General features: G+C 44.8%; 1 protein-coding gene across 6 annotated transcripts in view; it reads left to right on the forward strand.

The window, feature by feature from the left end:
- ILDR2 (immunoglobulin like domain containing receptor 2) overlaps positions 1–12,264 on the forward strand; it is a 67,011-nt gene that overhangs the window by 33,336 nt on the left and 21,411 nt on the right. For 4 of the 6 annotated variants that reach the window (XM_051858412.2, XM_051858414.2, XM_051858415.2 and 1 more), the window contains exons 4-5: positions 8,273–8,329; positions 11,334–11,480. The exons of 1 other annotated variant lie outside the window; for it this stretch is intronic. In XM_051858412.2, the coding sequence (XP_051714372.1) occupies positions 8,273–8,329; positions 11,334–11,480 (204 nt within the window). The remainder of the gene's footprint in view (positions 1–8,272; positions 8,330–11,333; positions 11,481–12,264) is intronic. One more of the 6 variants, XM_051858413.2, reaches the window with a different exon arrangement.

A 12,264-nucleotide genomic window follows, 5' to 3' on the forward strand; every position in this document is an offset into this window, starting at 1 on the left:
AATAGTGGAGGGGCTGGTGTTGTGGCGTAGCAGGTAAAGCTGCCGCCTGCAGTGCTGGCATCCCATATAGGCGCTGATTCAAGTCCTGGCTTCTCCACTTCTGATCCAGCTCTCCGCTATGGCCTGGGAAAGCAGTAGAAGATACCCAAGTCCTTGGGCCCCTGCACCCACGTGGGCGACCCAGAAGAAGCTCCTGGCTCCTGGCTTTGGATCAGCGCAGCTCTGGCTGTTGCGGCCAATTGGGGAGTGAACCAGCAGATGGAAGACCTCTCTGACTTTCCTTCTCTTTCTGTGTAACTCTGACTTTCAAATAAATAAATATGTCTTTAAAAAAAAAAAAGAAAAGAAAATAGAATAGAAATGGAATAGAAATGAGTAGACCCCAGTTCTCTTCCTTGCTATTAGTCAGCTCTAGGACTTTGGTTAAGATTTTTCTTTCTTTTTTTTTTTTTAAAGGATTTATTTATTTATTTGAAAGTTAGAGTTACAGAGAGAGAAGGAGAGACATTGAGAGATCTTCCATCCACTGGTTCACTCCCCAGCTGGCCACATTGGCTGGGGCCAGGCCAGAGCCAGGAGCCAGGAGCTTCTTTTCATGGTTCTCCCAAGCACTTGGGCCATCTGCTACTGCTTTCCCAGGCCATTATCAGAGAGCTGGATTGGAAGAGGAGCAGCCAGGACATGAACCGGCACCCACATGGGATGCTGGCATCACAGGTGGCAGCTTTATCTGATATACCACAATGCTGGCCCCAAGATTGTTTTTTTAATATGTATTTATTTGAAAGACAGAGTTGCAGATAGAGAGGGAGAGACACAGAGAGGGATCTGCCATCCTCAGATGGCCACAAGAGCCAGGAACCAGGAGTTTCTTCCAGGTCTCCCAGGTGCATACAGGGGCCCAAGCACTTGGGCCATCTTCTGCTGCCTTCCCAGCCCATTAGCAGGGATCTGGATCAGAAGACGAGCAGCCAGGACACAAACTGGTGCCCATATCAGATGCCAGTGTCTCAGGCAAAAGCTTAACCTGCTACGCCACAGCATCGGCCCCTGGGTAAGATTCTCAATAGCTCTGAGCCTTTGGTTCCTGAAAGCATGTGGTAGGATATGGACTAGATGACCTTTGTGATCCTTCCTGGCTGTAAAAATCTGATTCTGGAATGTTCTGTGTTAAACAGAAAAAATCAGTGCCTCAGGCCAAGCCTATAATCACTGCCAAAAAGACTGAAGCATTTATTAACAGTTAATTGCAGATGGTCTAATACCAGTCATTTTATGGAGAGGATTCACTGTCAGAATTGCTCTCATCTAAGACTATCATTTAAAGTGAACTAAAATGTAAAAGACACAAAGAGAAAAAGTAAACACACAAAATGCTTTAATACATAGTTTATAAATATACGTAAAAGAAAGGGAGGCTATATTCATGTTTGTGAAGGATAGTCATAAACTATATTGAATGCCTGGTTGCCATGGGAATATAGAATAAAAACATGGATGTACGTACCCTTAGGAAATTTCCAATCTATTTGGGAATGCAACTAGCCATAGAAACAAACTCTTAAAAGCATAGCCATAGAAACATCTTCACACTTAAAGGGGCCAGAGACATGGGAGATAAATATTCTGGAAGAGTAGGAGCTGAGCAAACAGAGGGTGGATATGGTACATCCTTGAAGATGAGGGCATCTGAGGAAATCATGGAAACAAGGTGAAGCTGAGATGTGCACTAAACAGGAGGGAGAAGACAGGGATTGCAAGGAGGTGCGAAAGAAAGGCACTCCTCATTGCTCTAACAGACGGGAGCTGGGGACACATGCATAATGCATTGGCAAACTCCTGGAGGACTCCCTGTTAATAGGTTCAAAGACATGAATGGAGATAAATAAGCACGCTGCCAGCAGTGGTAACTGCTGGTGGATGAAGGTGATGTTGTGATCCCAGCTTTTCACAAGTTCTAGTGCAGTAGACAGTGTGCCTGTTGTCATGGGCTGATTGAGTAGCCAGATCTATGATTTGGAAACCAGTTTGTCCTAAATCTAGAACTTAGGCACCTGTCATTGAACGTCGAAGATTTGGGCTAATAATCAGAGCTTGGATTTAAGTTTTAAGAGTAGAAATAAACACAATTTTTTTAAAGATTTATTTATTTTATTTGAAAGGCAGAGTAACAGAGAGGCAGAGGCAGACAGACAGAGAGGGAGAGGTCTTCCATCTGCTGGTTCATTCCCCAGATGGTTGCAATGGCCAGAGCTGGGCTGATCTGAAGCCAGGAGCCAGGAGCTTCTTCCAGGTCTCCCACATGGGTGCAGGAGCCCACGGAGTTGGACCATCTTCTGCTTTCCCAGGCCATAGCAGAGAGCTGGGTTGGAAGTGGAACAGCCGGGACTCGCACCAGTACCAATATGAGATGCTGGCACTACAGGTGGTGGCTTTACCTGCTATGCCACAGTGCCAGCCCCACAAACACAATGTTTTTGATCAGAATTTTTAATATCTATTGTATCTTTGTAATGACTTCCTTAAAAATACCCTAGCCTGTGATTTTCAACTTGCACAGGGTGTGGGCATGGGGTGGTTCTTCCATTCCCTTACATGGCAAGATGACATTTGGGGGTGTTCCAATGACTGAAGCATACTCCTGGCATGGAACCCCAAATCCAGGGCTGCTAAATGTTCTGCAGTACACAGCACAGTGCTGGATGAGCGGCTGGTTTCTTCATATTTTTACTACTGAGCCTACTTCCATCTGGGATAGAAGGCACTATAATGAGCAATGAATCAGAAGTCTAACCAGAAGCCCAGCCTACCAAACAATCAGGATTTGCTACTGGAAACACTGAAAAAAATCTTGGTGGGTGGGTGAAGAGCTGGGGATGTCGTGCATAGTCCGAGATGGGTTTCCACCCTGCTGGTAAAGGCACACATACAGGGCTCATTGCAGCTGGTAGATGTGTGCTGTAATGAAGATGTTCAGATCCAGAGGAGACATTCGTACTGAACTCAGTCAGAACCTCTGTTGGAACCCTGTAGTCTGTGCATGGTAAGGAGGTGAACAAAACAGTTTAGAAATTCTGCCTTGAGGGGCCTGGCCTGCTAAGAAAAGAGTATCACTCCTAGCAGCTTGGGGACATGTCAGCAGGACATGGTTGGTTATAAAATGTGCAAAGATGATGCTCTGAATACTACAAGTGGGAAAGCAGGCAGGGACTACCTCTCCAGGGAAAAGCCCTAAGACTGGGTGAAACTTGTTGTCAAAAATGCAAAGAGGGTTGATGCAAACAGACTTGGCAGGACTCTAGTCCTAGTCTTTGACTCTAGTGGGTCTTTTGACACGGAAGCAAATAACTAAAGCTGAGCCCTTAGACTCATGTTCTTGGACAAGGTGCACGGGCATAGGCTCAACTGTGAACCACCTAAGCCTCTCAGAGGCCCATCTCTTGTTCCTTTCTGTCTCCACCTGGCACAATACCATTTCTTTGTTGAATGAATGAACGAATGAATCAGGGAGGGAGGGAAGGAGGCAGAGATCGGAGACATTCAAGAAGCGAGCTAGTTCCCAGGAATATGTACAGAGAGGTCAGATGAGGATAACTTCAAGGAGGCAGTGGTAGAAAACAGTTGAAATAGGAAATTATATAGGCTATATATATATATATATATATATATTATATATATATTTAAACTGTTTTATTCACAGTGGATATTTCTACCCTGAACATTCAACCCAAAGTGTGTGAACGTGTTTGGCTCTGGAGTTTGTGACAGTTTGGAATGGAACTGTGCATGTACAAACTATTAGTATGCCTGATTCATTCGATCTATTCATGTGGAAATTTCTTAAAAGTAATGGAATCTGCAAGGTTTGGGGAAAACTCTTGAGTGCTTACATGAAAACTGAGCTGTGGTTTGAAAAGAATAAATATGGCTTTCTATTTGCAGCCTTTCCTCAGAAGTTAAAGTAACTCTGTAATAGCCACTCCTACACTGAATCCTACAAGAATAACAGTGACCACATGGGGTGGTAAAGGACTCCTGAAATCAGGAATGTATATACTGAGATTGTCTACACACTAAGATCAGACCTTCATTAGATGTGATAGAAGAAAAGATGGCACGTTTCTAACCCGCAATAGCATTTTGGAGGAATTTTTAGGGAAGAAGCTGGAAGCAAAAGGATTTTCAGAACTATAGGATTCCAGTGTGAATCCAATTTTTAAAATGCCTTTAGTGGCAGTGAAATTTAAGTCATGATGATGTAAAAGCTGGAGAGCTTTGCACTGTCTCTGCTGTTGACATGATATAGTGGTGCTTTCTGTTGTCCCCAAACTCCCACTGTCTTCTGAATTCTGGAGACATTTAACTTCACCCACTTTACTGCCAGAGTCTGTCACTCATGCCACCCTGGGACAACACCACCGGGTGCATTATGGGAAGCCTTCACCTTCTTCTGAAGCCTCAGCTGTTGGCTGTGGCTCCAGGGAGAAGGAGAGGCTTGATGGGTGGATGTCTTCCTGCCGGAGTGACAGACCTTGTGACTCTCCTGTCCGCATTTCTGAGGACACACTCTCCTTAGTTTAATGTTTTTTATCACAACAGTTTGAAAGTCAAAGAAAAAACGAAAGCCTCATTCCAGCTCCCCAGAAATAAGGTGGCTAACAGTTTGATGTGTTCTACTGTTGTTTTTAATTTTAATTTGAACATGGTGCCTACAGCTTATATTCACCGTCACCCTGTGTGCAGGAGCAATGTCAAAGCAACACTAAGGAAATCTGACAGCCTGGGGAAAACACAGCTTTTGTGTTTTAGTCACCCATAAATATCTCTGTGCGTTTATATCCTTCAAGGTTGCAAAGTCATCATCTCTGGGCTCCATACCACTCACAGGCATACTTTGTATGATTTTTCCAGTATTTTTAAAAACAAACAGGGGCTGGCATTTGGTACAATATTAAGATGCCAGTTGGAACACCTGCATTGCACATTGGAGTACCTCAGTTTAAGACCTGGCTCCACTCCTGACTTTAGCTTCCTGCTCATGTGCACCCTGGGAGACAGCAGGTGATGATGGCTCAAGTGCTTGGGTCCCTGCCATCCACATGGGAGACCTGGATTAACTTCCTGCACTTGGCTTTGGGCTGACCCAGTCCCAGCTGTTACAGGCATTTGAGAAGTGACCCAGTGGGTGGGAGATTTCTCTCTCTCTCTGCCTTTCAAATAAATAAATAAGTATAAATAAAAATAAGTTAATTCATTGCCAGATTTTAAAATTAATGGATTTGGCATACAATGTGAGGTCTAGTGAATCTTGTATAATAGGATGTCCTGCAACCAACACATTCCCAAGGGACAAGTGGCAGAGGCCAGAAGTGAGAAATATCAGCCTCCTAGAAATCCTGCCATTTGCCACACCCTCAACTGTTGCCTCTTGTATTACATCTGGCCAACTGTACCCATCTGCATTCCTTGCTGGTCCCTAGAGACATCTGAGTTTACAACTCCAATAACTGAAGTCATCCGATTTGAGAGCTAAAAATGATATAGATAGCCTGATCACATAATTAACTGCCCAAACCAAGACACTGAGAGTGAAAAGGGTCCACCTAAAATTGTACCAAGACCACAGGCATAAACCAGGACAGTGCCAAACAAAGATAGATAGATAGATAAGTGTGTCTATCTATCTATCTATCTATATACATATATACATACATTATCCCTATTTATAGAGCAAGCGCTTCATTCAACACTTTCATTTTACTATAAGAAAACCGAAAGTTAGAAATAGGAAGACATTTGCCTGAAGTATTCACTAAGTGAATTATGACAAAGCTGCCCACAGTACCCTAGCTCCTAGTCCACTGTTTTTCCCACAAAATATGCTCTGTATAATAGATATGAGTACCATATCCTCCTCGAATATATGGACTTTTTTTGTGGTTCATAATTATCACATAGCTAATTTCTCCTGAGAGAGCCTATGCAATGGTGGCTTATATCGTCAGTATCATTTCTATTATGAATCCAATTAAAGATCTGGACTGTAGCACATTCAGAAAAGTTTAAAACATTGGTGAGCTTGAGAACTAGAGAGTAAACACAGGCTTCTCACTTTACTGGATACAAGAAGAGATATATTTAGCAATACTAATTTCCCAGATTAGGGAAAGAAACCCATAACAAGTATACACAATGAAAGCCAACCATTAAGTAAGTATCTGGTAACCAGCTTGCTAAAGACATTATACACTGATTTTTTGATCATTGGCTATTGACAGGTCTGCAAGATATATTCAAGATCCCAAATTCCCAAATCTTTGTGCAGCTGTCCATTGCCTTGCCTTGCTCTATTGCTAATATTTGTGCTGAGAACTCTCCAGAAGAGATCAGTACATGCCGTTAATAACTTTCTCGGGCTTTGGCCCCAAATCCATGGCTGGATCCTAGAGTACTCCTACCCTGTGAGCCATAGGGACACCTTGTAACCTTTGGTGAAGGCTTGGGCCAAGGACTAGCCTGGGAAGTCTCCCTCAGGACACCTTTTCCCATTACCCCACTTGGTTCTCACTTGTTCTTCAAGGGTTCCTTCCAGAAGCAGAGCTGTGTCAGCAGAAAGGGGGAAAATGTTATGGCCAATGCCTACAGCAGAGCTGGCCTAAGTCGCCCACTTCAAACTCCCCTTCCCTTGGAGTAAACTCTGGTCCCAGTTACCTTTCCAAATGTGAGACACCATCCACACGGGAGATGTGTCCAGGACACACATTGCCACACTGGCCTCATAGAGTTGTAGAGATCCAAGGAAAACTAAAATGAGCACCTAGTCACCAGTATCTTTGTCCCCAGCAGCCTCCCCTAGTGTCCTGCAGGAGCCTCCTTTTCTTTGACTTTCATCAGAGTTTCTTTGTGTGAGGTGCCTTGATGGGGAAGGGGGACCAATGGTGACCTCTAAGCTCAAGATGGAAAACTCACACATGAGCAACCTTGTCTCTAGTGTACCTCAATAAACCTTATGAACCCAATCAGTATTAGGGAAATAGATCCCTAGAGCAAGGCTGTCCAATAGCAACATGTGGTAACTATGCCCTTGAAATGATAATATTTTGGTAATATTGATATAAGTTTTAAAAAAGTTTTAAATGAGTCTTGTCTGTTTTTTTTTAATTTTAAAATGTAATTACTAGAAAAGCCAAAATGATCCCTTTTGCTTGCCTTATATTTCTACTAGACAGCATTGCTGTAGAGGTGCACGACATGCATCTAAACAGGGTAGAATTCAGGTGTTTAGCTGCTACAGTTACCTTTTGCCATTGCAAGTCTGAAGGGATGGGAGTTTGAACAGTTGTTTCCTGGTGCGACTAACTAGTTCATTAGCAAGGCTTCGGTGTGGAAGACATATCTGGCACATGGGCTTCTAGAAGTTCATAACAGGATCTCCTTGCTAGGAGAACAGGGTGAAAGCATTTTAGCACATCCTTCTATAAATAAGACTAGTTTTAAAAAAGGACTACTCTCCTCCCTCATGTTCCATCATCTTGTTTCCTGCATGGCTTCTTGCTTCTAGCATCCCCTGAGGGCACCTGTTCTGACACCAATCTTTGAGCTTCTATGCCATATTGTGCAGAAGGCACTTGGGTCCATATAGTGCCAGCTGTGGGTGCCATATGGCAAAGCCATACCATGTACATATGCACAGAACATTTCTGAAGCCAAAAGGAGTATAGAAGAATGTGTTTCTAATCCAGCTTTATCTTTTCCTTGCTTTTGAAAATTTTAATCATTGAAATCTCTTTGGGCCATAAATAGAACCATGTAGTGAGATTAAAAAAAAAAAAACTTTTTTTGAGTTAAAACCAAGTATGTACTTTAGTTTTTCTATGGACATACATGGGGCTGGTACTGATCTATGAAAGTGTAGATGGAACATTTGGATACAGATGGGTTTAACTTCCCAATGAAGTGTATGGAAAAGGACATAAGAATGAATGGAGAGGGTGTGTGTCAGTCTGAGTGGAGTTTGTCACTCTGAAGCAGAGATTTCCTTCTCCTACAAGTAGCTGGAGAGAGAATTCTGCCTCAGAGACAGAGTTTGTTGGGAGGAATGCCGAAGAAGCTCCTTCTCTTGACTGACCCCAACCTTGATGTGCCTCTCACACCACAAAGAGCACGGACCTGTGGCCCCACGTGGAGACGGTACCAATTGGAGCTGGGCTTCAGGCTGTGTTTTCCTTTGCAGTAACCTCTCTCCTTCTTCTTTTCTTTCCACCTCTTCTAGGCAGGACAGGGCTGCTTGCTGATCTCTTGCCCAGTTTTGCTGTGGAGATTATGCCAGGTATTCAGTCATTTAACTCTTTATTTGCTTAGTTTGCTCTCATTCCAGCTGTCTCGCTTCTGCATTAGTGGCTAACTGCTTGTTTAATTTATGTGCACATCTGTGTGTGTATATATATCTATGATCTTCTCCAGGATGAACTAAACCCACTGGAAGAGCCTTTAAATGGTATCCCTTCTGTCACTAGACCCTGAAAGAATAAGGATAATTAAAATTGGCTGAGATGCTGGAGACCAAGTCCTTCAGGGTCAAGCATGCAGGCTCTTTGGCAGTCTCCAGATCTCAATATCTCAGCTGGATCCAGACAGCCATAAGTATTCTTAGCAGTGTCACTATTTACTTGCTTTCCATATTCCCCTTACTTATGTGTTTACTCACCCATTATTATACAATCATGTTATCCTATGCCTTTTATAACATTATCAAACATTAAAAAAAAAAACCTTAAGCAAACTAAGCATCTCTCCTCTCTTGAAAAATACACAATTACAGATCCATATTACTTTGCAATACAACTTCAGGAGCTTGATTGGCACATAACTCCCTAAAGGTTCATGATCATATGTCAAGGACACCTGCAGCAAGTCCACATCTCTTTCTACATAGCTTCAGTTGAACACACCAGTGTACATGAGCCTGTGTCAGTTTAGTGCATTACCTCAGTCCACCACTAAAGAAGGCTCCGGCAGAAGGAAGGATGAACCATGTGAAAGGACGTGTCCATACTCAAGGAGTAGGGAACGGCGTGATCCCATCTGGCTTTGGAGGGCTTCTGCCTGAATCTTGAGAGTTGCCTAATAGCAGCAGCTATGCAATATCACTGGCCACTGGTTTTGGCTCGATTGAAGTTGTAAGAAATGTCCAGTTTTCACAGCTGAGCTAATTATTCTTCCATGAATTCCTCTGGTCTTTCCCCAAATGAAGGCATTGTTCTTACTGATGTTACTCCCAAGGACACAAACAGCTATTTCTTTGTAAGCATTTCTTCATCACACAAAATAACGCTACCCTGAAATGCTCCAAACAAGATGTTCTATCTCCCAGATGCAAGAAAAAGTTACTGTATTTTTCATATCTGGCCCTACATGCCTGAATTTCTTTCCCTTTTGACTCCAAGAATTCTCTCACAGATAATATTCTATTGTTTTGTAGGCACCACTCCATACAGCTCATCTAAATCTCAGGACTCACAGCTGTCTCAGGCTACATTCTGTTGATTATGTTACTGTGAAGGCCAGGGTCAAGGCTTTCCGCTATCTATTGTCTTCAGCGTGCATGCTCACCAGACCATTCCCGCAGGGCATCAGGCCTTCTCATTCCCTCCCTGAAGAGACTGACCTGGTTATTTTGAGTGAATCTCAGAAGGATAAGTGAGGAGGGACGTTCAGGAATATGTTGCCTGTTTTCTCTCCCTGTTCTTGTTTGCCTTCTAAACAAAGGTTGAATAATTTCACCATGATTACGAAACTCTTTATATATAAAATGTCTTGCTTTCAATTGAATGTTCATTTAATTGAAGAGATATTTAACAGCCAAAATTTTTTTAAGATTTTTTTTTTTATTTGAAATAATTACAAAGAGAGGTAGAGAGAGAGAGAGAGAGGTCTTCCATCATTGGTTCTCCCCCCAAATGGCTGCAATGGCTGGAACTGAGCTGAGCTGAAGCCAGGATCCCAGAGTTTCTTCCAGGTCTCCATGTGGGTGCAGAGGCCCAAGCACTTGGGCCATCCTCCACTGCTTTCCCAGGCACATTAGCAGGGAGCTGGATTGGAAGTGAAGCAACCAGGACTAGAACCGGCACCCATATGGGGTGCTGGTGCTGTAGGCTCGGCTTTAACCTGCTACGCCACAGCACCGGCCCCTAACAGCCAAAATTTAAGAAAAACAATCTGCACTTGAGTGTCAAACTTGATATTTGTTACGCGGCCTTCAACCAAAATGAGTCACTCTATTCTCTTAAAGGAAAGCCTGGCTCGCTGCAGTCTGCCCAGGTCTCTGGGGGAAGTCAGGTCTGTTAGCCAAGTCCTAATAGCAAAAATCACAGATAAGTCACCTGAGGGCCATTTTTACCTAGGCCAAGTGGAATTTGTTTCCTTTCTCTTAATCCTTTGGATGGGCAAATGAAATAGAATTCATGTTCAGCCTCTGGCAGAGCTGTGAAAATAGCAGCGGTGAACAAACATCCCCATCAATACACGTGTCAGCCTTGCCGTTTGTCAAAGCTGTGAGCCACTTAGCCTTTGGCTGTGCTGGCTCTCTGGTGTGGTCAGCTTGAGTGTGATCAAACCAAGCCCATTCTCTGGGGACAGCAACAGTGTCTTCTTTGAGACTGGGTTTTTGCTAGGGGGAAAAAAAAATCCTGGGTGGTCATCCAGCTATAAGCAAAAGGTTTGGGTCTCAGCACTGGTGCTGAGTCCAGGAAAGCTGTTCTAGAGGCAGTGAACAGGGAAAGGAGACGCACGCCTAAGGGGCCTGGACCACCAAGAATGGTCTTCATTTGGGCCATACAGACTCAGAGACTTTTTCTTCTCATCAGAATTTATACCATTTCAGACAAGATTAACTTGGGTCAACATGATACATATTCATAGAATGAGCCATTGCATAACCCAGCAGGCAAAGTCCCCCTACACCCTCCACCCCAGCAAGGAGTCTTTGCACTCTTGTCCCATCCTTATTCTGACACTAAAATCAATTAAGTAAACCCTTTCCCCAGTAGGAGAACCTGACAGTCCCTCATTGCTTTGTGCCAGTCATTCTGTACACCCAGTGGAGGTGTAGGTAACCTTCTTCCCTCTATGCTATGTTCTAGCCCTGGGGGTGGGGTGGGGGGGCTCTTGCACTTCTCACTCTGAGCTCCTCTCGGGTTTGGGGGCTCTTTTCCCCATTCATGTCTCCAGGCTCCTCACACTCTCCTCCTTCCACAGGGGAGACACCCATCAGAGTGTGCCCTGCCCGTGCGGGTGGCCATCTCGAATGTGCGTTTCTTTGTGTGTCCCTGCAGAGTGGGTGTTTGTCGGCCTGGTGATCCTGGGAGTCTTCCTCTTCTTCGTGCTGGTGGGCATCTGCTGGTGCCAGTGCTGCCCTCACAGCTGCTGCTGCTACGTCCGCTGCCCGTGCTGCCCAGATTCCTGCTGCTGCCCTCAGGCCTGTGAGTGATGTGCCCAGTGGGGAGATGTGGAATGACCAAAAGCAATGCCACCTTTCATCTGACAGTTGTGTGCCCCGAGTTCTTCCTCCACCTCCTTCCCTTCCACCCAAGGAGCTGAGCCGATCTCCCCTGCTGGGAGCCCCGGCTTCAGAGATGAGCATTCTTGTCTGGCTCCTCACCTGCATGCACTTCTCTATGTTTTTATCCACACCCGTCACCCATGCATTTGGAACACTCATTGACTCTACTGATGAAAGGAAGGGCAGGCAGGTTCTGGATGGTGAGGTTGTGGAGTAAGGCTGTGCCCACTCCTCAGGAGGAAAGGGGGCCTTCTCTGGGCATCCCCCTCCCATGCAGAACCACGCCTCCCCCCGCCCATTTTTTCTGTGAACAGAGCATACAAACTGCAGCCTTTGATGTCACAGATGAGTTTTATTTGCTCACGTGATGGGACGGGGCCTCTGGTCCTCATGTTGGGGATCACAGTCTTCCATTACTGGCCAAGCCCATGCAGCCATGAAATGTGGCCTGCCCCCCGCCATAAACCAGACACATCTTGGAAGAGAGAGGCACACTACGTATGCTTAGCATTGTCAGGATTAGTCTCCAGAAGCAGAGTCGTTTGCTCTGCTTTTGTATCCCAGAGCATGGGCCGTGTACAACCCAATGGTTGCTTCCCTCCCCTAGAAGAGATACTCCTGGGAACAGCCCTGGGCAGCCCCTGTGGGAGGCCCCCTGCCAAGGGGCGGAGGCAGCCTCCCCACGGAGAGGCTAGGAGCAGGCT

Source organism: Oryctolagus cuniculus, chromosome 7 (genome assembly GCF_964237555.1).
Source record: "Oryctolagus cuniculus chromosome 7, mOryCun1.1, whole genome shotgun sequence".
NCBI lineage: Eukaryota > Metazoa > Chordata > Mammalia > Lagomorpha > Leporidae > Oryctolagus > Oryctolagus cuniculus.